Source organism: Falco naumanni, chromosome 7 (genome assembly GCF_017639655.2).
Source record: "Falco naumanni isolate bFalNau1 chromosome 7, bFalNau1.pat, whole genome shotgun sequence".
NCBI lineage: Eukaryota > Metazoa > Chordata > Aves > Falconiformes > Falconidae > Falco > Falco naumanni.
The window spans coordinates 54,552,899-54,580,440 of NC_054060.1; the positions used below are offsets into that span (position 1 = coordinate 54,552,899).

The following is a 27,542-nucleotide window of genomic DNA, read 5'->3' on the forward strand; positions in this document are numbered from 1 at the left end:
TTACCCCCCTTTGCCCGCTGAGATCTGCGGAGCGCACAGGGCCGGCGCCGCCGCGGCCCCGCCGGGAGGAGCCGGGCAGAGCACGGGCCGCCGCCGCCGGGGAGGCCGGGCCCGCTGCCGAGACCCGCCGCCGCGCTCTGCCGCACGCGCCGCAGGTAGGGGGAGCTGCTGAGGGTGCGGGCGCCGCCATTTCCCTCAGTCGCCCTCCGCGGGCGGCCTCTTTCCGGAGTAGGCGGGGACCGGTGGGCACGGGCCGGCCCGGCCATGCAGTGTGAGCGGGGTGGCAGCCGGCCCCGCAGGGAAGGCGGCCGGCACGGCCGGCGGCGGCCAGGCGGCGCGGAGAGAGCGGCCGAAGCGGCGACTGAAGGAAGCGGCAGGGACGGCCACGGGCGCGGAGGAGGCGGGGGCCGGGGAAGAGGCGGCGCTCACGGGCAGCGAAGAGGCGGGGGCCGGGGCAGGCGAGAGCCTCGAGGTCGCGGGGCAGCGCCGCCGCCCGCCGCCCACCAGCACCGGCGGGTAAGCGGGAGGAGCGCCCGCCCTGCGCGGCGGCGGGGGGAGGCGGGGCGCCGGGCGGCCGCCGCGGTGGGGGCGCAGCTCTTCCCTCTCCCCTGCTCCTCCCCTCTGAGGCTGGGCTGGGCCGGGCCGGTGGTTGCGCCCCGCGGCCGGGAGGTGGAGGTGGCGGTGGCGGGGTGCAGGCGGCGAGGCCGCGGGGTGCAGCGGGGGGGGGGGCCGGGGCTGCCAGCGTGACCTCCCCGGGTCGCCTCGGCACCTGCACCAGCCCTCTGCCCCCCGCTTCCACCCCGAAACAGCAGCAGCCGGCACCTGCATGCTCTAGTGGAGAAACAGATGGGGGTTTTCTGGCCGAAATACATTTTTATAATTCTGTGCTGAAAACTAGAAGTCTCGTTTGAAAAACGCATCTGAAAAATACATCTCTCTGTGCCAACGGAGATGAAGAATTGCTGAATATTTTTTGGCACAGCTGATGAGAAGTGGAAATGAGCTTGTGTCTTGTCCAGCCTGTGGTGTTAGCGGTGAAGCATTGGTATCTGATTCACTGGATCGCGTATTTGTCATTCATGCAACTTGATGGTTGTGCTTCAACCAATTATAAAGTGTTTTAGCAGATTAAAAGTAGCACAGACATGCCTAAGAGTACCACAACTACACCTTCAGTTTCCTGTGGAGATGTTAAAATGCTTTCTGCAACACACTGTGGTGTGAGATCAATACTGTGCCTTTAAAAACAGTTTCCATTTATACATGCTTTGACAGGCCTACATTCAGACTGTCTTGCTTTCGTTAGGGTTGTTGCAACATGGAAACCATGGTTGTCCCTGGACTGGCAAAAGATCACAACCCAATGCTGATTGGTGTTGGCAGCACTGGGAGTCCTAATGGAGATGAACCAGCTGCTCCCCTGTTTTCGGCATCATGTTGATTAGATTCACTTTGACTTTTATGATGCCATGGCTTTCATTTGACCCAGCCAGTGTTTTATCTATATTAGAACTCCCATGGTTGCTGATGGATTTAAAAAATGTAAAATATTCATCCCTCTTGTCATTGTATTTGATACATTTTTGCACTCCTGGTTTGGGAGATAGAAGATGCAGCTGGATTGGTACTGTTACCTAGAGCACTGGTTGGTAATTTCATTTGTAAGGGATATAAATTGCCAGTTCATACTGGTGTGTGCAGACAGGTTTGGATTCTGTATGTGAAACAATGGAGGCGTGTGGGGGGAGGGAATTCAGCAGGGTTTTCAGAAGGAAACTTATATCCCAAACTGTTTTTTTTTTTTGTTTGTTTGTTTGTTTTGTTTGTTTGTTTTCCCAAGTCATTCAACCACTTCCTACTAAGTTGAAATACATTTATATCTGTGTTCTCTCTGGTACTTTTGACCCAGCAGGACCCACTTCATAATTTAGCAGGTGTACTCAGGAAGGGAATCACGTTGCATGCATTTTTTGTCTGGATTGTTGTTTGAAGTATTTCAGGAAGCAGTTGAAAAAATATCTTCTGGGACAATTAACAGTATGTTTTGCCTGATCGCTGTGTTATTGACTGATATGCTCTTCATCGTAGTCTACCACAGTGACTTTATTTTTGGCCAAGGCTAATATGAGTTGGTTCTTTAAATGAGAAGTAATAGCTAAGATTTTCCCAGAACACCACTAAAGAGTGTTTAAGCCTAATGCTTTTCCTGTACTGGAGGCTTCTGGTATTAAGTACCTCATGGTCTCTTAGCACACCTGCCACAAATCTTGTGTTTAGCAGCTTGGACAGGACTGGCTTCCAGCAATCCATCCACATAGCATCAACAGCTGTGCCAGCCTGCAGCTGCTGATGTCTAGTGTTAAATCTGAGCCAATCTCACAATTTACCCCTTCTGAAACAGGGAGGATCTCCTTTTGCCTTTCCTTTCTTCCATCTGCATAGTCAGGCATGGTTTCCTGTACTGTCTGATGTGTGCTAGACCATATTTTCTGAACAGATCCAGGTCTTACCTGGCAAGAAATTGCCCACTTTTATTCTCATCTCCTTGGTGTTCACTCTGTTCAGCCAAGTGACTTGTTTAACACAAGTGCACCCACTCAGTGAGAGGGTGTTTGGCTCAGAGTAAGTGGTTTGGGTGAGAGGAGACCCTGCTGTCTTTCAGCAACAGAGGTCAGATCTTCTCAAGTGGTGATGTGTGAATTGCAGACCTGGCGAATCATGAAATAATACAGGGAATGTGGGTGACCTTTCTACATCACTTTCCATATCGTGTGCTGAGAAGCTAGAGTCTTCTCTGAAAATATCTGGTGAGGGTTTTTTTTGGTTTTGTTGGGTTTTTTTCCCTGTCTTTCTGAAATGGGCCTTAAAATTCTGTGAAGGGAGGCTAAGGACACTGTTATATTGTTTTGCAATATATAGGATTTCCAAGGGTGATTCTAGCTCTTTTGCTTTCTAGGGTAAAAATTGTGGAGGATTACACTCTGCGTTTCTACGCTGCTGGTGTAAACTTGGCATTTTGGAGGGATTTTCCTACTAGATTTGGATCATTCTAGCATTGTATAATCAGGATGTAGATGACCTGGTATTCTTTCTTGAAAATTATTTTAAGTCTAGGTTCTTCTATAGTTTTAAAGCTATGCTAAATTTATAGTTTTATTTGTTTATACCCCATTTGTTTATAAAACTGTTGCTGCTAAGCTTGATATTTAGGTAATTATTTCTGGAGCTTTTGTTGTTGCTTGAGAAGTTTCTTCTTTGTTGTGTCTTCAACTATGAAAAGCTTTATGACAAAATCTACGTCAAATTGTATTAAAGTAACCGAGTTTGCATTTGTTGAGCCTGTTATGGACAGAGCAGTAAAATGCAAGTAAAATTATAGGCGAATAGATTCAGTACAGTGTAATAAGGTTGTAAATAAAACCAAACTTCATTAAAACCTCTTGGGAATGCCTAACAATTTTTTACAGTGAAGTAGCAGTTGGCATTAAATTGCATAATATTTCAGAGTATTTCTTAGTCAATTGCATTCATTTAAAACGGCTATTCATCTTCAGTATTTGTGTATTGGATGTTTTAATTTAGTGGTTCCTAAGCTTGTGTTTGAAGCTACAGGAGGACATTATTTCTGACCTGTACAACAGGGAAAAGTGTAGTGGTGGCATGTTCGCTTCTTGGTCTTTTGTGGTCCAGTGAAGGCTGGACACCACTTTGTGTTTTACACTGCTGTAAGTGCACTGTAATCCTTTGTTTTTGGTAATAGGTGATCAGCTGTGCTGCTTGCAAAACCTGTCAAGACTTAGACTTAGTACGTGCTGAGTCAGTTCTCCCCTCCTCTACTGGGTGCTAATGTAGAAGGAGATCAGGGTGCTATTTCTTAAAAAAGAATTATAAATTACCTAAGTCATACCCTGCATGGTAGATCCAGCTGTGGATCAGTCTTAAAGATGAGATTTCATGATTTCTTTTGAGGAAATAGCTCTCTAAGGAACTCCCCAGCTCTGCTCTTGAAAGAAGATGCAGGCTCTTTCAAACATGGAATTGTTTTAGAAACTGTGGGAAAAGTGTTCTTATTCCTTGTTCAGAGGAAAAAGGATCTTGCACTCGTTACGTCTTTTTTGTAACTAGTGTGCATGTTGATTTCACTGCCATGTTTACTGAAGGTTTTGGTCCTCCCTTCAGAAATGAATCTGTGTCTAATTATGACCAGCTGGTTTACCAAATGGCAGATTTCTTTGTAGATCTGTCATCTTGAATAATTTTCTGTTGTTTCTGTCTGCTTTAAGTCATCTATTCTATGCTAAATAGAACACATTTGCAATTATTAATTTTTAGTAAAGTAATGTGGAATTACAATGCTTAAAGGTCCGATTGACCTTGGCCCAATGCTATCTCCTGCTTTTATTTTTTATAAATATAAATTTTTTATAAATTATAAAATTTACTCAGAATTTTATGTACTGTCAGAGTTTTAAAATTGTTCCAGTTTATCATTGGACATGATACTGGGTTTTATTTTCATTGTCCTTGTCCACGTCCTTTTATGAGTAGTTTAAGGAAACTTTCTTTTGTCTTTTCTGTTTATTACAGTTGAAATTTACAAAGTATCCTTTTAACTTCCTTTTCAGTGATACACTGAGTGTACATGTGATGCTGCTGTTACTTCAGTGCAGCTGGAATTAGGAAGTCAGTTTCAATGGTCCTTTCCTGGCTTTGCGCACTGGTTGCAGTAAACACTTTACTGTTAATGAATGGAGGTTAACAGACTGTTTCTAGTGCAGTCTTTCATACTTCTGGTTAGTTTCATGGTGACATCACACTTATTTAGTGTTTATTATATCTTCATTCTTGTGGTCCCTGATCTAAGAGACCATCTAATGCTGTTAGCATCAGATAAAATTTTCCTAATCAGTGTGAGTTAAAGCTTTACAGTCTAAACAACTGTAAAAAGCAACCTGTTCACAGGCAGGGTAACAAAAGCTTGGATTTTTCAGACACAGATACATTTGATTTCCTTTAGAACACTAACAGAGCTTGTGCAGATAGAAGAATAGATTTCTGGATCTTGAACACAATAAACCCTTTGATGTTTTATGTTAATGTTCTCAAAAGGAATTAGGAAAAAACTTATTAAATTATTGTACATCAATTTATGAACTGCACTTAATTACTAGTGAGGAGTGAAGAGCTTCCATTCTCAGGAGTTTCTCTACTGTCATAAGGTGTGAAGAGGCACAAACTGATTGTGAATTATTCTGTGGATTATTTTATTTTGAGTGTATTGATTTAGATTAAGCATCTTGAAAAGTATGTGAACAAGTGTGAACAACAACTTTTTTAGGGTTGGTTCAGTGTCAAACTGGTGTTTGTTAAATGGGATTCTGCAAGGTTTCATTCTGTATGTGCCTATGTTAAGTGTTTCTATTAATAATTCTGATGAAGGACTAAAATATACAGTGTTAAAATTTGCAGACAGTGCTAAACTGGAAGGGTGGGCAGGAGGGTGGAGCACAGAACAGTCTCAACAAATGGGAGAAAAAGCCTGCAGTAAGGTGTAATTCAAGGTCAGATATAACACTACTACATTTATGTGGGAAAAATGCAGAGGTGTGTGACTGGTTAAGCTGCAATTTTATAGAAGGGAGCTGGCAGTTTAATGGATGAGAAGGTATCAATTAGCAATGCAGTCACACTGAAGAACTGGTTCTGCTTCTTCAAGGTTTGGACCAGCTGGGGAAAGTTCAGAGGGAGGGAATGAAGAAAGATGTGAAGTCTAGAAGATATGACCTAGGAAGAGAAGTTGAAGGACCTGGTTCTCTTTTCTCTCTCTCTTCCTGTCCCCCCTGCCCCTTTTCTTTTTTTGTCTGGTGAAGGGGACACTGGTACAGCCTGGATAGCAATGTTTCGTTAAGCAGAAAGGTAGCTGCAAACAGATGCGTTTTAGGCAGGACAAGAAGAAAAACATTCAGAAGGAGGAGGCTTAATTTGGGCATTAAGGATAAAATGAGGCTGAAATGGTGGATAGATTGTGTAATGCATTGTGTAGGAAGTACATGGAGATCAGTACAGAAAAATGATGTTAAAGGTTTTAAGAACATGGTGAAGGTTACTGAGCCTACTCAGTAGAGCTGCTGTGTAACCACTTGTCACAGCCCTATTTTTTTCTTCTGTTTTTTCAAGGCTGTCTTAGCAATGGAAAATAACAAATGTTTTTTATCCAGCCAAAGTGAATTTATTCTTTTAAGTTTCTAGACATTAGAGAAATCCACTTTTCGCAGCTCTGGGGACTGCAATGTTTCATAATAATCCCTGACTCTTTAGCGTGGAATGGTTTAGTGATAGTTATTATTATTCGTTTATCATATTTTACCAACTTCCCTGTTAATTCAACTTGAAACACTTTTAGTGAAAGCATTCCATTACACAGGTGAACGTGCAGCATCGTTGCCGCATAACAGCTTCATGTCTGACTTTGGGTGGGTTTTTTTTGGTAACTTCTTTGGAAAGAGCACTTAAAATGCTTTTGTTCCTCTATTTTCCCCCTCTGGTCTCTGGGGCAGTAATTTGGTAACTTTCAAACAGCTTTTTTTATCAGCTCTGTATTTTGTTAATTGTATGAAATCACATCTTTCAATTGTTACCTTATTTAGATATAATTATCCCATAAAATGGAGTGGATTTTGCCCAGAGGAAATGTAAATTGTGTAATACCTTGAATATTGGGGAGGCTTTCCCAAGGACTTCCCATCTTATTTAACTGAACATGTTAGAATTTAGGGAAGAAGTAAAACCTACGGTTTTAAGAAGCCGTCCATCCATCTTAAAATGCGTTTTGGCCACGGTGCAGTGCTGGTGGTGACCAGCAGGTGGCGCAGGTGGCCCGTCGGCCCGCGCCGGCGGCTCCCGGGCTGCTCCGGCACGGCCGGCCGCCCTGGGGCGAGGGGGAGCCCGCGTTGGGGGATGGAGGGTCGGGGTGCCTGCACGTCGTGGCAAGGGAATGTTTTTCTCGTCTGTTTTCTGAACGTATAGCGGAACGTTGGAAAATCACACATCTGTGATTCGCACACACATATATAATTCATTAGGACTCGCTCCTGGGTATTTGTGCCAAACACAATTCTAACGGGCAGTTATTTGTAGGAGGTTAGTAATCCTCAGCTAAAAGAATCATGTTGTGCTACAGGGATGTGTGGCTGGGCCCAGAGAACATCGTATAGGGTTTTATATGGGTACATCAAGTGAGAGATAGTCGGTATTTATGTTGAAGGACAAAATTTGTAGAAGTGATGAAATTTGATCAAAAAATTATTCCACACAGTACTGCTTCTGGTTTCCTCACAAAAGAAACTGGGTAGTTTCGGGAGCCCTGTTATGGATTTCCAGCCAGTCTAATGGTACTGCACAGCCTTTTGTAGCTATCAGGTTTCACTGTATTTTAAAGAAATGAAAAATTGCTGATTATTGATTCAGTGGTGATTTAGGGCCTTATAATAAGTAAGAGGAATATTTCTTACAGGTTTGCATAATCAAAGGATTTCAAGCCTGTGTGATTCAGTGTTCTATGGTAAGACATAGCAGGGGGTCCATTTCCCACTGTTCTCTTTCAGATATGTGATTTCTCTGGTTTTTTATGTGCATGTGAGTTTTCTTTTTCTTTCTTTTTCTTTTTCTTTTTTTTCTTTTTTTTTTTTTTTTTAATAAGGCCTTAACTTTCCTGCACGTAGACTTACTAATACATCCTGCTGGTAAGACCTGTACATCTACTGGAGTATGTGAGAATATTGCCTCAAGGTCCTGTTTCTATTCCTGCTTCACTTTTCCCAGAGGATAACCGTACAATTATAGGCTTTACAGACTTTCTCTTTAACCCTGGAATAGTCAGCATCTTTGTCTTGTAGAGAATAGTGATGATTCTGGGCCAGAGCTCTTCCTAGGCTACTGCTCTGTCACTGGCATGTTGTGAGACCTTCAGCTTTTTCTGATTGCTTGACAAACTATGGGTTTGGGTTTTGGTTGTTAACTTTCTTAATTTTTATTTTTTGACTTTCTGTATTCTGTTTCAGGCTGTACTACTCAGGTAATGCTGCTTTGCTAAGGTCACTGGCTTACTATGTTCCTGTTACTTTACTTTGTAACAGCAACAGAAGCTCAGGTGATCCCATACTCCTTATTTCTTTTCCTTCCACTTCCCCGTAATTCTTAGCAAGGGTGTTGAAAGATTATTGTCTCAGAGTAAAATTTATTTATAGAGATAACTTAAAAAATGAATTGTGCCAATGAGAGAAGTTAGTTCCTTGAGTATTTTTGGCATGGCTCAGTTTGAGTTCCTGTCAAGAATGGGGATTTTGGTGCAAATTTGCTTTGTGGGATACACTTGAGTGTAATATTGGTGGACTCAAAGTGGTTTCCCTCCTGATGGAACCAGAGTTGAAGTTGTCCACCTGTTGTCCAGACAGTTGAGCATTGTCTGGAGCTCACCACTGAAAAATGGGTGCAAAGTTCTCCTGCAGTTAGTGTTCTGTATGCACCTAGAGCTGGCAACCAGTACAGACTGTTGCAAGTAAAGATGTGATGTGCACATGAAATCCTGGGATCACAGAGCATCCCAACAACTACAACCCACCCTTCCTTTATGTTGTTGGTAATTTGGATGTGTTTGTACTTCCAGCAAGTTCTAAATGGTTCTTAGAGCTTGTTCACAGTAGTTAACTGTAGGATCAGTCCATCATTGTGCAGTAGCTTTTACTTTTTAGAATTATACTCTAGACCAATGGCAAAATAAAATGATGTTTTAACATCTTGGGTTTTTTAAGTATGACATTAGGGTGTCGAGGATCTCAGACAATGATTCTTCACTACTTTATCTTATGTTGCATGTTGGGTTTAGGGAAGCACATCCTTTAAGACTATTTAGGAAAGTATCTTTCAGAGGATTCCCCTGCTACCTCCCTCCAAAAGAAAGTTGGTGATGAATGAGGAGGGGGTGTCTGAGGTTTGAGTGCTGATCTCTAAAATGTCTGCACTTGATAGGTTTACATCTGTTTGTGTAGAATTATTTGAGGCTTGTTTAATGACAGACTTTACAGATGTTCTGTCTAGATAGGAGTCATGTTTTTTTCTTCATATCTAAGTAAGTTTGAACATAAGAACTTGTCAGGATCTAGACTACTTCTGTTATTTCAGGTTAGGTTTCTGCAACTGCAATGATGCTTTTGAGGGAGGAAACTTTGGTTAGATTCTTTATCTACATATTGTAGAGGACTATAGTTCACAAGAGGTCATAGTCACATACTAATGTTTGACTTACCCATAAAACATTTCAAAAATCAATGGTGAGAAATATCATTTGCTATTGAGGTTAGTACGACATCTTCTAGAACTGTACTTTGCAAGCATTGGAAAAGTAACAGTTTTATGTAAAAACTTCAAGCACAAGTCTCTTTCTAGCTGCATGAGCTGTTTTTCGCTTTGACTGGAGCATCATTCCTGTTATGCACAGGTTTCAGAATAGGATGTCTCTCTTGGCTAATTCTATCTTTAGCTAACCCAAAGTGATGAGTTCCAGTATCCAACATTTATGAAGCAGTCTTAGGATTTCATCCCTCTTTCAAAAATTCTCATCCTGTACAATAAAGACTAAAAGCTTTTTTCTTCATACTACCTGTTCTCTCAGCTGCCCTCTCTGCTAATTAAGCATCTCTTTAGCTTTGGTAGATCTCTCTAAAGGTCATCAATAGAGCAAACTAGTGAAGAGGATTACAGGGATATTTTTTCTCTTTTCATGAAAGAACCTCTCTTGAGGCTTTTCCTCCCTTATTCTAAAGGGTGGGTGGGGGGGGGAAAAGCACATTAGCCTTTTCCTTTTTGCCTCAAGTTGAGAAAAACCTGTTTATAATAGAAACTTGAACTTGTACTGGAAAAGTTGTGATGTCTAGGTGAGTGATAAGGAAGTAAATTGTTTCTGTTAATGACAAGGAATGCTTAAAAATCATTGGAGGGTCACTACAAATTAATAGGTAAATACACTAATATCATAGAATCGTAGAATGGTTTGAGTTGGAAGGGACTTTGAAGATCATCTAGTTCCAACCCCTGCTGCTACAGGCAGGGACACCTTCCACTAGATTGGTTTGCTGAAAGCTCCATCCAACCTAGCCTTGAATGCTTGCAAAGGTGGGGAATCCACAGCTTCGCTGGGCAGCCTGTTCCAGTGCCTTGCCACTCTTAGTGAAGAATTTCTTCCTAGTATCTAATCAAAATCTACCCTCTTTCAGCATAAAGCCATTGTCCCTCATCCATTATGGGAAGACTGTGAACATAGAAACGTGTGTATGACCTCATCCCTATTAATACTTTTGAAGAAATAATTTAAAACTTACTCTGTAATGGGTGTAACTGTAATGATGGAACAGATTTAACATTGACAATACTGTTTACTCATTAGTACTGTTGAAAAATCATGCAGTACAGTGCACATAATATTAAATATCTTTTTTTTTTTTTTTTTGTCTTTGCATTTTATTAGGAGTAGTCTGGAAAAAAAACCAAAGCATTAAAGCAAAAGGATTTTCAAATACCTGTACTGACTTGTTGAATCTGGCTGCCAAGAACTGCGATTAAGTGACTTTTACAAATGCTTGTTTTCTGTTGAATAATTGGAAGGGGAAAAAATCTTATCTAAATTATGTGAAACCCTGAAGGAGGATATATAATTAAAAGTGTTTTAATTATTTTCAGTGAGACAGGAAAGCAGATTGATGTGCTTATCCATAATAATTGTTTATTTTCATGCCTTATTGTATCCTTTGTTAGCCACTGAAGAATGCTCTTATAATGCAGAAAAAAATGTCTCTTAATGAAGTAATGTATTATTTTTGGCTTTCTCAAAAAATATATAGCAAAATCATCCTTGTGTCTGCCAGTTTACATTAGAATCAGCTTGTGCATAAGGTTACAGAGCCATTAGCACTGATGCTTCTTTGTAAAAAGGCAGTCAGTGGACACAGAGCCTGTTTTAGATACAGAGGGTGCATAATGAAAAGGTTTCAGTCTGCAATGGGTAATGAATCTGGAGAATGTGGAGAAAAGGAACAAGTTCAAACTGTGGTCTGTTTTCTTCCCAATTTCAAATACAAAGTGCAGTCAAGTTTTTTTCACTTCTCAGATAAGTGACCTGCCATCAGACTTTAAATACTTTTTGAACTGAATTTCCCTCAATTCCTTGTTTTCAGTCCCTTTTGTATTTTATGTAAAAACATGATACTGTCATAAAGGTAGAGCAGGGAATGAAAGAAAGAATCATGTGAAGTGTTATGCATTTTTTTCTTTGTTTTTTTTTTTTTTTCTTCTTGTGTGTTTGTGGGTGGTGGTTGGGCATCTGCATGGTGCATAGGCCACCAGCTTCTTGAGTTCTGCTGTTAGGAGTGTCCATTTGCTGTACAAAGTAGAATAGGTCTGGCTGATAAAACAGGCTAGATAACCCATTTCAGAGCATGTAGAGTCACTGTGTTCTTGAGGGATGTAGGAGATGCCACTAGAAATGCCTTTGTGCAGAGAAGGGAACTGAATTTATTTACACTTTCTGGATAAAATACTGTAGTTCTGCAGTAGCTGAATAAACATAATTGTATGTATTTACATTCTCTTTGAAACGTTTTGCGGCTTCCCCCTCTCTTATGCCCCAGTCTCCATCTATTCTCAGGTCATTTCAGGTGAAACAGAACTATTTTTGCTGGAGGTTTTATGTTTCTGTCAAAAGTGTACAGTGGTAATGTAGTTAGAGGTTTTTGATAAATTCTTGTATTTCTGTTGCCTGGAGCAGGCAACAGCTTTGAGACCAAGTGCATGCCACACACTGGTTGTATAAAATTCTGCTTCTGACTTACCTGAGTCAGGACAGTGTGGTGTCTCTACACCTTTTTTTATCCATGTTATGTTGATATTTTGATATATACATAGACTCCCCAAACACATTAATCATTAATTCTTGAACTAAAGTGTAGCAGTTGGAGGATACAGTGCTCTGACAGCTATTACTATCTTTGAGCTATACTACTAAAAGAGCTTGAAAATGGGGTGTGTGGTGTGTTGCTGGCTTGTCTTTTGGAGGAGCATGGCAGAGACATATTATCCATCATACAGCTATATTTTGAATTACAGTGCATGTGGATTCAACACAAGCCTACCTCTCTTGGAGACAAACCTACCACAAATCAAATGTTTGGCAGTAATGTGCTGTGTTATGGGACAGCACCTTGCATGGTGCCTGAGGGAACTCCAGCCGATTAGTTGCTCTCTCGATGAATTTGTGCTAGGAAGGGGGCTACTGACTTGCGTGAGGAAAGCTGGTAATGCAGGGTATGAGTGGCTGCTTTTTTTGCACCAGTTGGGTATACTGTCAGGGAAATCCTGCCTTGATTATGAGGCAGGATTGCAATCTCTAAACTTGGAAGCGTATCATTGGTGAATTACTTTTTTGCTCATTTCCCCTTTCCTTGTATCACTATGTTGACCGTGTGTTTTACAGCCATCTGTGGAAATGGAAAGGAGAAAAATTTGGCTTCCTCGCTGACCAGGCCATACATTTCTCATGACATTGAAAAAACAAGGAAGAAGAAGGATTTTGGTGTTTGTTTATCAAGTGGGCAGTTAGTACTCTCTTGTACCTCTTCTGTTTTTCCACTGTCTAAAGAAAGAAATTAATTTTAGTATTGGTCTCAGAAATGCTGTTTAAACCCCTGGGAGTTGAGAATAGTATCTTTTTGATGTAGCGTTGCTGTCGTATGTGGTTTTGTCTAGTGTGACTCGACTCTTCTTTTAATCAGTGTCATTCAATATATATTATATATCCTGCTTGCTTGTTCCTTGATATATGGTTTTGCATTCAGCTTTATAGTTGTGTATTTTGTTTGCATGTTAGGCAGTCTTTTATATAATTTATTTTTTATTGGTTTACTATATGGCTGTGTATTAGTCCTAAAAATTGTCCCTTTTTGACCCCCCTTTCTGAAAATATCATTGAATGAGGCTTTTTGTAACTGAAGTCTTGCTGCTTTGTTGTGCCATACCATAAATATAATAATGCAACTTAATTTAAAAAATGCTCAATATCTGGATATGCCAGTTTGTTGATAGAAGAGTAGTAGACGTGAGGTTTTTCAGTAGCATGTGAAATTATAATTAGGAAATGGCAGTATATTAGTAATGTAAGATTAAAAATTTAGGGACTATGCCACTGACAGTGTTGCAGATGTAGTGAAAGAAGGGAGGAAAGCAGAATGCTGTCCTCTTGAATTTCTTACGTACAGTACCATTTTAAGGTTTCAAATTAGTAGAGTGTCTCCTTTTACAGCTTTAATTTTTATTATGTGAATATTTCTGTGTTTGCAGTGTGCTGTTACTATGTGATAGTTGATCTGAAAAAGTGACAGATGTTGCGTGTTTTCATTTAAATTCAAGACGGAATTTCCCACTGTAAGCAAAACATCAATACTTGTATACTGGCTAAAACCAGTCTTAAATAAAGCTTATGTTTAAAGTTTGACCAATCAATATATTTGTAGTACAGTATCTTTTTTTTTTAATTTTTATTTAAAAAATATGTGAATTTGACAAAGGACACCTGTGTGTCCATGTGTTTTATATGGAACAGGAACACTAATGGAGAATCTGAAAGTCTTTAATGAAAGAGAAAACAAAATTGGCTTTAGAAAAGCAAGTTTAACATTGCAGGAAGTTAAAGCCAAGGATATGGCTTACCAGTACACTTAGCCAATGTAGCGGATAACTGCTGCCAGATAATGAAGGAAGGACCTGCTTCCCAGATCCCATGTTTATGGCACGCTTCCAGCCTGTCTAACCATTATTTGTGCTTATCTGATTCTGCTGTGAACTGATGCAAGGAACTTAAGCTGGCAGAAGGTTAACAGTAGGAAAGAGAGGAAAACTATTGATTATTTTTCTGCCAGTTTAGGTGTACAATTTCAAAGAATCCTGTTCTGTTTGGTGTCTTTCAGAATGTTTTCTTCTTTAATGCTGTGCCAACTGAAAATGTTAGTGTGGGTGAATATCACTCGTTATTTTCATGTTGTGAAATCCATAGAAAAAAGTCTTACTCTTGCGTGCTTTCTTTTTTACAAAATTAGATGCATTCAAAAAACCCTAAACTTTTAACTTGGTACTAAATGTTATCAAATATTTTTGAATTTAAAGCTAAGAAATAGTTATGTTGTTATTCATATGGAACATAAGTTTTGGAGAACATTCTTATAGCACAGCTGAAATCTTCCAGAAAGTTGGGGGTTTTTGGTGGTGTTTTTCCTTTTTTGTGGCAAAAAAAAATTGCTCTATGGAGAAACTTTGTCACATGTTTTTTCTTGCATGAGAAACCCTGAAGCTTCTTCAGCATGTTAGTTTTGATCTTGGTAGAGAGTTGCTGGTTTTGTTCTAAAACTGTGTGCATGTAGGGGTGTTAAATAAACATTAACTTGTCTGTATAACTGAGATTTTCTCTAAACTTTACTCTTTTGAGCAGACTTTATTAAGGTTATGAAATAACCTTTGTGGGTTAGGATCAAGAGTCAAATTTTTCTGTTCTGCAGACAGATGCTGCTTTGAGTGAGCTTTTTGCATAATTTGTCATACTTTTACTTCATCATTGGTATGGTTGCAGAAGTACAGAGCTTTTCAACACATACAAATTTATAACTGATAGGTTTATTGAAAGAGGCTGTCTTACCCACTGACTCATTAAGACTAGCAAAATAGCAATATTCTTTGAAAAGTCTGTTATTAAACTGTTGAGGCGAATATATACCCTCAATAAACTTTGACTCCGTGATGTTACGGAACTCCTCGTGCATGTTCTTGACAGATGGTTGTTGAAGTCATTAATACAATTGCTTTTGCAGTTTTAGGAGTGCTAGAATAAAACAACAAAATGAAACACTAAGAATTAGGTATGCTATTGGAAGTTTTCAAACCCTGAGTGGACAAAGCCCAAACCTGCTTGGTCTTGTTTCAATTTTGACCTTCTTTTGAGTAGGTGGTTGAACAAGATGACCTCTTGCAATCCCTTTTAGCTTGGATTAGTCTATAATACTGTGACATTAAAACAAGAATTGAATCCCTTTCTGAATACAGTCAATCTATAATGCAGGTCAAGATACTTCTATTTAGGAATGGCAGATTTGGTAAGAAGAAATATCTTTTTGTAGAAATTTTCCTTAACCTAACTAGAATAAGTATAATTTGGGTTTAGTATATGACCTACAACATTCACATATGTGGATCCATATGTGTGCAATATATAAACCCCCTGACTTTGCTACACTTAGCAAATACATAGGAAGGAATGCCACAAACATTGTGGCAATACACTTACTTTGCAAGGTTTTCTTGAAACTTGTTATTTCCGTCAAGACAGAGGCTTCTCTTTTATTTTTAAACTCATATTTTTGACTGAATGTTTGTAAGAAAAACATTCAGCTTTCTTAAGTTACTGTCAATTTGAAGGTAATAGAGCCTGCCAGGTTTTGTTCAGGTCCACGTGACAATTTTGTATAAATTGCTTGATGAGTTTGTGTAGTTGCCAGTGACTTTCATGTCATCATTTCCACTGAATTAAAGAAAAAATACTGTTTTTCTGTTGGTGGAAATGTATTGGCTCAACAAGTTTAAAAAATCAGAAGTCTCTTTATCTATAGCCAGCAGCTGGACAAGCTTTTTACAGGCTCTTTGCTCGCAGCATGGCTCAGCCTTGGGGAAGGGAGGTAAAGGACTGCTTCTACAGTTAGCGCAGCTTGTTGATTCTGTACTGCGTTACCCAATTAGTGCAGAGTGAGTGCTGAATTTTTAATGGTACCATTCTAACAACATACCCCATCAAATATCCTTCAGTTTGGAGTTTTAATCTAAATGAGTAGGGCTAAATTTTAGATGGTGGTTTTGTAGTTTGGAAAATCCTGTATCTATTGAGTGAAGTCTTGAAATAGGTAGTTTCCAAAATAAATACTTCCTTGACAGGCTTTACCAAGTTTCCAACTTTACTTCTATATGTTAGAGAATAGAGCTTTTGAGACTTTCTTCCTGTGAATATACATTGCATGGCTATTAAGTTTATTTTATCTATGAGTCAACGGTTTTAAAACTGGGTCTGTAGAAGTGCGTAGTGGTGGTTCATTCATTTTGCCCCTGTAAGCCACCCATTTGAAGGACCTGCAGCTAATCATGTGCCAGCAGGTTACAGGGGTGTTTCTGAGAGAGTAGTGGAAAACATACATCAGAATTTATGGATTCGTTGAAAGGGAAGGTAGTCTGCCATTTAAATCAGTAGTTACAAACGAAAGAACCAAGTTGTTTGCCTGTGGGGCTTCCTCCCCCTCCCCGGCTCAGTGAGTCTAAAGGAGAGGTTTAGCTCCTAACAGAAGCTGTTCCAATTCAGTGAGGTGTAAGATGCGTGCAAAATATGGCTATAGCTTGTGGAAATATTAATAATGATCTGTGAGAAAGATAAATATGGCTTATAGCCTCCTGGCACTTGATCATGTTAGAACTTTACTGACTGCAAAGAATATTTTGAGGTGTTTTTTTTTCAGTTAAACAGTAATGAGAAAATAGTCTCTTTCATTCAAAGTTTTAATCAGTTCCAGTTATTTGCATTGCATAGATAAAACAAGCAGGAACTTTGAAGCAAAGTAATTTGGTGGACAAGGTGGTTGTATTTACTTTTTCACTGTTACTGTGGTCAGACTTGTGAATATGGTGTCTATTGAAAACAATTCAGTATAGGTAAGCTAAAAGCTCAGTTTTTGGCAGGTGTTGCTGAGTATTATCACCAAATATTCTTTTCTGTCTCTGAAAGAGGCTGTGGTATCTTATTGTATCACTGCATTAAGAAAATCTTATTTATTAGGGAAATTCACAAGTCTTATCTTTCATTTACTTTTCTAAAATCTGGATTAAGAGCGCTAAATAAGAATAGTTTGGGGGATTGTATTCCACTCTTACTTCATACTGACCTTTTTATATTCTTCAAACTTGCTTTTTTGTTCTCTGTACAGAAATTTATCATTAATATTCCTAGGTAGATAGAACAATGTGTTCGCATGCTTCATGGGATTTTCCTAGATAGTGGAGTATGTATATAATATACTGACAGACATGTTTACCTTGTCAATTCACTATTGGTATTTTTATTTTGTTTTTATTTTTAAAACTCAATTCCTGTTTGTCTATATCGTTGTGAATTGCATTTCAAATTCTGTCATTGAATTTCAGCCATCTGTCTAAGTAAGTTCACGAAGATAATGTTCTGTATTGTTTGTTGTAGGTAAGGACATCTTGATTCTAAACACATACAAACTTGAATGAGTATCAATAAAATTGCAGTTGTACTTTGTCTTTTGTTAAAAATCACATTAATCTAAGAAATGTGTTTAAATATGTAGGTCTGCTTTTGTTTGCCATAATTCTGAATATATATTCTGATTTTCTTAATATACTTTACAGTTCATATTTTAAAAAGCCCATTACACTTCTACCACAATAAATCAGAAAATGTATTCCTTTGCCAACTTCAGATTTAATGTTAATAAAAGTCTACTTACGAGACAGAGGGACATATATCTAGGGGTTGTAATTAGGTAAATGTGGAAAAATCAGAACAACTTAACTTTTTTGAAGATTGTTATACTATATATAACTATCATAAGGTATAAGCCTATCAATCATTGTGATAGAGAAAATTAAGCTGTCAGGGGATTCTTCTGTATCTTTCTGGATATAAGGTGAAAAAAAGTGCATTTAATGAGCACTGCAACAAAAAACTGAAATCTTTTTGAGATTGTGTTGTATTCATATTGTGCTAAGATAATTCCTGGTGTAATCTCATTGCTCCTGTTTGGCTACACCAGTGATAATTTTGAACCATGAAATTAAAAGCAGGTATGTCTTTCCCAGAGTAATTTAAGTCATTAAAGTGTAACTGTAAGTCTTTCACATTTCCACTTACATCTGCCTAGAGGAACCACTCAGTAGTTAATATCAGCCAAGCTACCTTACTTCTTGTCACTCATACAAGCCCCTGTGTACAGACTTCTATTCTGCAAAACATTTGAAGTGTAGAGGTTGTGAACTGCTTTGTTGCTTCATTAGATGTTTTTTTGACCCTATGACTTAGAGTTCCGCCTGTGAGAATTAGACTGTAACAACAGATGCTCCTGAAATTGGCATGAAGAGGAGAGGAGAAGTTGTCTGTGTGTAGACACCTTACTATCTTAAACACAAATGAAGAAAAGATATATGCCCTTTCATGATGCAGCTGATAGTCAAGGTCAGGTTCAACCCACAGGATATTTTCATTTTCATTGCTAGCCTGTTCCCCTGATGAGAAGAGAAATTGGGATTGAGACAGATAAGCCTGAATGCCATTGCACTTGGCCACAGCCTTACAGCAGTTCCCAAGAAGGGAAGATGGAATAGTCAAGGAATTAGTATGTGCTGTTGGGAGAGCAGGAAATGTAGGGAGCAGACAGTGATTATCACTGTCCGTGAACATGCAAGTATCCGTGCATGACAGTGGCTGTTTATTGTGGACTCCTGTGTGGATATTTAAGATGTCTGAGGTATTGTAGGTAAACGTCCCTAATAAAGAATGGGGAAGATTAAGGAAATGTGTATATTTTTGAGAGGTGTGACATTCAAAACAGTAATACAGAAGTTACAATAACAAAGGGCAAAAGTAGTGCTTGATCTATATAATTGTGAAGAGTTTTTGAAGATAAAATGAAAAGGTTATTGTATAAATTTGGGAAGACGGCGAAGGAGAGAAATAGCTATGCTTTTTCTAACAGATCAACAAAGAAGCTCAAACTATGTTTTCCTACATTCTGTAAAGTAACATCCTCAGGAAGAGAATTGGGAGAAGTACTACAAAATAAGTAAGAGTGGAATTCTAATAATGCATGATATCTACATAACGGGGAAGGGCAGGCAGCCCAAAGAAAGGTAAAACAACCTATGTTGTTTCTATAGTCCTCCCAGTAACTGTAGAATATTCTAAGTGCTGACCAAGATTAAATGTTTTAGACTTTTCTTACAGTTAATAGAACTCGACAGAAAGAGGGCTATAAGCTTTAACTGCTGTGGCTTCCTAAGGGTAATAAATACAGTTTTAGAAAGTCTTAATGGAAGCTCTGAGTCTAATGCACTTTTCGGGGTTTTTTCTTTTTAAGGGCTGTGAGTTCAACAGTTCTTGTTGAGTGTTTGCACACGTGTGCTTGACATGCTAGGACTGACTGCACTTACAGTGAAGAGCAGTTGAGTAATTGAAGCAGGATGTAAGAGGTCACTTGCATTTTCTCCATTGTGTACTTAGCCTTGGTTTGATCCAAACCACTGGGTTCCAGGGAAGTGCAGAAGGATGACCCCAGGGGAAATGGCCTATTCAGAACAATGTTTACGTCATTTTGACACCTTCATTCCAGTACTGTGTGCATCAACATGTTCTTGTCTGTAAAAGTCAAACAGAAAGCCTGCTTTCCTATTTTTTTCTCAATACCACCCATCCCCAACCCTGTATGCAAAATTACTGTATAAAGGAGGATGTACTAAAATATCCTTCTGCTGTGGTAGAGACTGTAGATTGGGGTCACATATGCTATGCATTTTGCTTTCCTTCAGAAGGAAAGTGGAATCATCAGCTCTGCTAGAGGATGAAAATACATTCCTTGGTAGAAGACCCCAAATTGTGCAAGCTCCTCTGCAGAGGGGCTTGGCTCTTTCACAGTGGTTTGGACTTTGATGAACTTAGTGTTTAGGTAGAACACTGTGTAAATTTTTTTGCTCTTCTGATACGCAAAACAGTCTGAAGGTTTCCTGGTTTTATTCAGTTGGGCTTTTGCATGCTTTCCCCACTTCCAAAATTTCAATGAAATGTGCAGATGGTAATGGATGTAATGCTATCTGAAACAGAGGCACAGCAGATAAAGATTATACCTCCTGTGGTATCGTGGTGCATTATAGCACTGAGTGAGAATGTGTAGATGTAGTTCAGTACTGTTTTAAAGCTTAAGTTTTTCTCCTTACCTAAGTAATACTGTTTTAAAGGTTATATTTGAGTTGGCTTCTAGAATTTGTTTCAGCTTGTATCATTTGTTATTTGAGGATGGGGCAGGGGGGAAGTTATTTTATTGCACTACACATGGGAGTGATGTTTGTTCTGTACTCATTGAGATTTGTTTTCAGTAAGTTATGATGGCACTGGTAGCAGTATATAGTCTAGCTGAATAGTTAGCTAAGAGGAAAGTAATGAAAATTTGTGCTTATGTATTTCTGTTGTTACTTTCGGTGGTAGCTGTCTCGTGAGATGATAGAAGCAAACTATGTTCTGAAGCTTCTCTGATCAATTTTTTTTAAATGTATGTGATGATTTTAGTGGTGAAGATGCATCTTTAAGTTGTTTGAATGTTGACTATTCAAATGTGAGTATTCATAGTTTTATCTTGTAGCATAGCAGTGCATCATGCAAAATTTTCTATTAAATATTTATTGGAAATGTAAGCAGGTTTGTATTTGAAGTTTACTTATTGCAAAAGTAAACCTCAGGACAGTACTTGGGGAACCAGACTGCACAACTCCTATTAACACTGGAGGATTTGTGGTTTGTTTATTAAAGTTCAAGTTAACAATTTTACTTCTAAGACATTAAATTTCCTTGAGGTGTGCTGTATAACATAGCTAATAACAGAATGTGAAAAATAATTTAGGTCAGTTTAAGAGAAAATATTTAAATCTGTATTAGTTTATTGGAAGCTTGTTAAAATAAGAAGGTGATACTCCTGTTTTACTTATTTATAATGTCATAGTTGCCTAAGGTGATTCTGATGTTTTCTTAAAAACAAAAACAAAGTACAACACAGATCTATCTCTTTGTAGCACTATACTTGCTTTGACTTATGAATTGTATGAACTCCAAGTTATTTTGCCTTTTGGCCTTTTGTTCTGTTGAAACTATAGCTCTAGATCAGACCCTGGTAATAGAGTGTTGTGACTTCATCCCCTTGCTCATGCAAATAATCGTTTGTCCACAACAACCATTTTAGTGTATTTATCTGATTAATAGAAAGACAAATGAATTTAACTAAAAATTGCACAGAACCAGTAAGAATATTTTCCTTTTTGTCAGCTGTTTGCCAGCTGGGAGTGTATTTGTATAATTTTTACAGGTTTGAATCTGTTTTTATGCTCTGATGAATTTACCGTTCCTTCATGCTGTTCCTAGCCAGATCTCTCGGACAATGCTGAAAGAAGCTTGTTTATGAAGATTGGTGGATTATTTTTCTTGGGAGGTCATTATTCTAGTTCTGATTTTGCTACTTGTATGATATGCTGGGCAGTCATTTTTAAGACATCAAACATGGGAGAATCTAAACTTTCACAGTTGTGTTTGAGGATGCTTTCAGTGGACATCTGTGTAAAAGCCATGTAACAGGCTTCACTGCTACTTTGGGTCATCTTTATTATATTTTCAGAACTAAGGAGTAGTAATACTCCACTGTCCACAAACTACTGCTTCCTATTTTTTAGTTTGTGTCAGTCTTCTTTTTATGATGATGTACTTGTATATAAATATGGTATTTGGTGTGCAACAGGGACTTATTTGGCATTGATAGAGGTTTTTCTATTGCATAACTGGACACTAAAGGAACGTGAAAATCTCAAACAGTTCATATTTGTCTAGCTGAGCCAAAATGTCACTACAAAATTTTCTACAGGGTAGTTAAGCCTGCTTCATAATAGAAATCAATCTGGAACATGTGCTGCATTGCTCTATGTCCTTTCTTGATCTATGAAAGTAACTCATCAATTATAAAACAGGTTAATGAAGTGGTGGTGGTTTGTGCCTGATAGTTGCCTTGCGCAGTTGTTCTTTACCAGGTTGTCCAACGTTGTACCAGCACGTACATGTATGTGCTTAAAGAAACCTTAATGTAGTTTCAGAAACACAGTAACATTTCTGTCAAATGGCTTTAATGAAAGAAATTAATTTGGTTAATTATTCCATGTTACTTAAGTCAACACCCTGTAGCTGGTTATAATGGAAATTCTTACATAGATCACCCTTTCCATATGTTTTTCTCCAGTATTCTTTATGTTGTCATTTTCCTCTTGTGCTCTACAAACATCAGTTCTTTCTGCAGTATCACTGCAACACTTGGACAGAGGTACTGTGATTAAATTCTTAGTTCTGCTCCCTGCATGTTGTGCTTAGTTTCAGGAAGGGAGCTGTTCATTATGGGCTTTCAGAACAGAAGGGAAACCCGTGGAACTTGCGTCAGTGTCACCGCGTGACCCCTGTAAGAACTGAGGCTTCACTAGGTGCTTTTAATTAGACAATTGATGAGTTACATACAGTTCAGGAAGATGGTAGCACCTAAAATTGACGGGGGATCCAGGCTGATTTATCATTCTGGGTTTTGATTCCATGGTTGGAGGAGTTGTATGAATGACTGTCTAAATACAGAACAAAATACTGTTGAATTGCAATGGCTTAACTGTCTATTTAAATATCACAGGTAGAGGATGATGATGATACTGAATCACAAGAGGAAGAAGAGAAGGAAAAACTGAAAAGCTATTCAAGAAGAAAGATTTTTTCCAACTGGAGCCGCTATGAGGATACAGAAAAAGAGGGACAGAGTGAACATGGAGAGTCACAGAGAGGAACAGACTTCCATGTATTGCTTAGCTCAGCAGGTAAGCATTTCTACTTTACAGATAGGGGTTTTATGTGTGTGTGGGGGGGTTCTTTGTTTTGTTTCGTTGTGGGGGTTTTTTATTTATTTTTAGTTTTGCATTTTTAAATGTTGCTACTTTTCTGACTGTTGTCCTTGATGGTGAAACAGGACACTAGAATATCATTCCTATCTGCCTCAGTAAGTCTGCCATTGATGTATTTGGGAGTGTTCAAAGTCTCCATGGGAGCAGTCTTATCAGCATACAAGCTGCACCGAGCCAAGGTGGCTGGGGAGTAAAAGAGGGCTGCTGCATTTACAGCCTTCTTGTGAAACTCCATGGGCCTGAGTGTGTGCAGTTACTTTGAGCCTATTCTTGCTGTCAATTTCTTACCAATCTTGGTCATTGAGTTGCTTTCCAGAAAAGAAACAAAGTTGCTAGTGTGACTAAACAGCAAAGCAGTTAAGCAGCTGCTTGCTGTTGTTTGTTTTGACAGATTCGTAATCAGCGCTGTAGGGATGTGTGCATGAATAGCATTACTCTCCTTGAGAATAAAGATCAGTTGTTTTCCAGTCTTCAAAGGAGATAATAGAATGAGAAGGTGGAGAGACAGGCTGTACTAGATCCTGTTGGTTTTTTTTTTAACCTATATTATGGGCAGTTGCACAAAAAACAGTTGCCTGAAATTGTTTTAGAAACTCTTGGTGCTATTGTGTTGGCATGTTTCAGTAAAAAGTTGCAAACTATGTATTATGGGGCTTTTTTGAGCAACCTGGAAGTTCTGAAATCTCTTGAATCTAAATAATTGGATTTTTCAGCCACAGCTTGGAGGGGTAAGTTAGCCATTATCTGTGATAAAGAAAAAAGAACCAGAGCTTTCTTTCTCTGTGCCAGAACGAATTTCTGAAGCTGTTTTGCATGACCATTGCAGAATTGGGCTTAAATTGCCAGTTTTAATCATAGGATCATGAGATGTGTGATGACTTCTCTGAATGGTGTGTTGCATGGTAGACAGTGTTGGGGTCAAGATGCCTGGTATGTACCTCAGAGCTGGATAGGCAACATAGCTTGAGGAGCAAAGTAGATATCACAATTTAAAACTTCTGATTTTTTTATTTTATGTTTTGAAATAGCTTCTGAAGATACATACTTTTTTAACTTTTTTGCCTATACTTCCAACTTGTCCCTGCCTCAAGCCAATCTCCGGTTCAGCACTGATTTGTCTTTTCAAGCAAATATTTGGGCTTGACTAGTCCCAGCCTGTCTCTGACTGCATCTTGTCTTTCTACTGTCAGCCTTTGCCTGCCTACTAATTCTTCTCACTGTCCCTTGCTTCCGTTAATTTTTCTTCTTGTCTAGGTTTCTGATTTCCGGTGATGGGTCTCTTCTCAGTTGTTTATTATAAGCCAGCTCCCTTCCACATATATTCACTAAAATCCAGCTCCGTCAGATACATTCTGTCCCTCGCTCTGTCCAGTCCTAGTCATTTCCAGTTCTGAGTTGTTCTGCCTGGGATTGCTCATTTGGCTTTTTCTCTCATCCACTACCACATCTTTTTACATTCCTCTTTGTTTCTTTCCTTGACTAGTCAATCCCAGTTTATTCTTTTCTTTTAACCTTCCGGTTCTAGGCTCCACTACAGTTTTCTCAATCTTCCCTTTACATGCTTTTGTCAGTATACCCTAAATCCTACTCTGTTACCCAACAACATGAAGTGACGGGTTACTGTTTTGAGCTATGGCAGGGATATTGCATAGTGAGGTTGCGGAAATATGCAAGATGACACTTTTTATTAAGTGTTGTACCTAATGCCTGTTAAATGCAGAGTTCTCTTACAGTGATAATCTGGCTCTTCACTCATAACCAGAGGTTAGAGGAAACTTAAGTCAGTTGCCTTGGATGTTGAAGTGACATATGGAAGGTCACTGAGAATGGACTGTTTGGTGATTGTTTGTTAAGTGGCAGCAAGTCTTGCAAAAAATATGTGTATAAACTTTGATTTCTAGATTCTTGGAGCTTGGCTAAATCAGGCCAGATTTTTCACAAAATGAGCAGAACGTACCTCTCTCGTACAACATTGTCCAGCCTGATTTCAAGTTACTGATTCAGGGCAAGGAAGTACTTACAGTTTTTCAAAGGAAGAGCTTACAAGGGCTTTTTTCCTAGATCCTTTCATGGTAGAAAAATGTTCCAGCCATTCTCTGACTTTTAAAAAAAGGTGGTGATGAGGAAAAACTACCTGAAGCAGTCAATTGACATGGAAAATTTCAGACTGAATAGTTAAAAAAGCAGCTGAAAATAGTCTTAAGAAAGAACTGCCAGGTGGCTTTGATAACAGCTGATGTCACTAGCCTGACAGAGCTTCTTTGTCAAGGCTTATTGTATTTGTGTGTAAAGCAGGGTGAAAACTTTAGTTCTTAAGTCTGTTTCTTTCCTTTTTTTTTAGGTTTTTTTTTTTTTTTAATTAACCTTGAATATAGCAAAGCAAACTTTTCTGTATTGCTTTTGATGTTTAGCTGATGTAAACTACAAGTCCATTGTGAACCCTTCAGGGAATACATCTTGAATCAATTTAGTAAAAATGCTGTTGAAGCGTAAAGATCAAGAGAAGTGGAAGTGATAGGATAACCTTACTTTGCTAGAAGAATCTTGTGAGGTTTGAAGAACTGTCCTCATTTTTTGGCAGGTGAAGGTTAATTGTTTCAAAATAGATTTAAGTCCTATATTAGGTTTTTGGTTGTGAATAGATCTTTAGGTTTAAAAATATGCTTTTAAAATGTCATTACAGAGCTGATCAAAATGTATCCAGGGACCTGATCAATTTCCTTTAAATGTGGTAGGCGTTACCAGTACAGCAGCCAAAAGCTGCCAGCATGCACACCTAAATGACTGTGCTGTCATGTTGCAGGATGTGATGATTATCAAGATGAAAAAACATATTTTTGGATATAAACTTTTCCTCTTTTGTTTTTTTGGCAATGGCTGAATAATTCTGATGGCCTTAAAGGGTAAGAGAGTAATGCTGTGTAGTTCAAACAAAACTGTCTCAATGGTTTTGATATTGTAAGAATACATATACATTCTGTAGATATCTAACACTTAAATACAATAGGAAATGTGGAATAAAAGTCAAAAGAACAGTCACTGGAGCATAATAGTAATGAACAGTAAGTACAGGAAATGTGAGGTAGCAGTTACTTTCTGTTTCCTAATAAACTGTTGTTTTGGGTTTTATAACCTCCTGCTTTTGGAATTCTCTGTTTAATTATGATGTGTCTATTGCAATATATTGCTGCATTTTTGTGGCCAGTACATACATGAGAATTAGCAACACAGAGAAACTATTGGCTGTCTTCAAAATACTGAATAGATAAACTTGTGGAGCAAGGCTTATGTTAAAGATAGGTTTTCCTTCAACTTTTCTATCTTAAGTATATACTGACAGAGATTTGGGGAAGAAAAAAAAAAAAGGCAGAGTGAGTGAAGAATAAATGAGTTTTCTTCTTTTCAATGCTAATTCTGCTCAAAGAAAAAGAATGGCAATGGCAGGGCGTGGTTCAGATGCTAAAAAAGAATACTTTGAGTTTTAAAATTCTAGAGAATAGCTGAAAATCAGGTTTCTTTACAGAATTGCCTATCATTTTTACTTGGATTATTGTATACATCAGGGGTATTTGATTGCCGACTACTACTACTTATGGTTTATGTTTGTTCTGTGAAATTATTTGTCTCCATATGTCTCCACAGAACTCTTGTTTCTGCATCTCTGTTTCTTATACCATTGAGAGATCTAGCCTAGTGAAGAACTGGTTTTTATCAGCTCTGAAAGCTCTGCAAAAAGTAGTGGAAAGTATTTTTAAATTCTTCTTTGCGTGTCTTTATAACTGCATGATGAACAGATGTTTTCAACTAGTACAACTTATTCAACAGATGCAAAACTTCATGTCCTTGCTGTTCACGAGGTGACGTGAGCTCTGTTAGAACATAGAGGTATTGGTTACTCCTTATTACACACCAACAGCTTTAAGATATTAGTACCAAGTTACCGGTCTTGAAAGAATATTACAATGTTGCAACTAAGGATTGGTAATAGGACACCTCAATATTCCTAGTATATGCGCTCCTGAAATAAACAGGTAAGGGTATGTGCTCCTCCTGCTTCTTTCCTTGCTACCTGATTCCATGAATGTTCTCTGAGCCTCCCTGATGTGCTGTATTCTCCTGCTTCTGCTTGTAGCCTCATTCCAGCACATCAGAAATTTCCTTTCCTTTTTGATGGTGATGTGGCAGATAACATTTCACAGCTGTGGAGGCTCTTTACCAAGTGGTTTCGTTTCCACATGCAAAGGTTTTAGTTGTGAGTTACACCCTGGGCAATCTGCAACTTTGGACTTGTTGACAGACCACGAGAGATGATGCTGTTTTATATACCTGTTGATATCTGAAATCAACGGAAGTTCAGCCTCTCCCTCTTTCCTCCCTAGCCAAAGTAACTTTCTCAAACAAACAGAAAAACCCTTCCACAATAAAGATTTGCAGTAAAATCACAGGACTTGGCATCGGTGGAAGCTGGCTCTCCATCTGCTCTGTGCTTCCTCCTGAGCTGTTCCTAATGTTACAGAAATTCATCTTTTTTTGTTCTAATCAAATGAGCTGTCCCTTTTTTTTTTTTGTGAACTAAAAATAGGAAGTGCCAGATTTTAAATATTAATTACACTTTCTCAATAAATTAATTTTCTTGTAATAGGTAATTCGTGCTCATTATATATGCTTTCATATCTGTTCCCTTCACCCCCCCCCAAGTTTTATCT

At 38.7% G+C, this 27,542-nt stretch overlaps 1 protein-coding gene across 1 annotated transcript in view; it reads left to right on the forward strand.

Moving 5' to 3' along the window:
* Positions 1-210: 210 nt before the first annotated feature.
* Positions 211-27,542, forward strand: part of AVEN (apoptosis and caspase activation inhibitor) — a 94,284-nt gene continuing 66,952 nt past the window's right edge. Inside the window, exons 1-2 of the mRNA XM_040601262.1 lie at positions 211-516; positions 22,572-22,752. Coding sequence (XP_040457196.1) covers positions 265-516; positions 22,572-22,752 — 433 coding nt within the window. The 5' untranslated portion in view covers positions 211-264. The remainder of the gene's footprint in view (positions 517-22,571; positions 22,753-27,542) is intronic.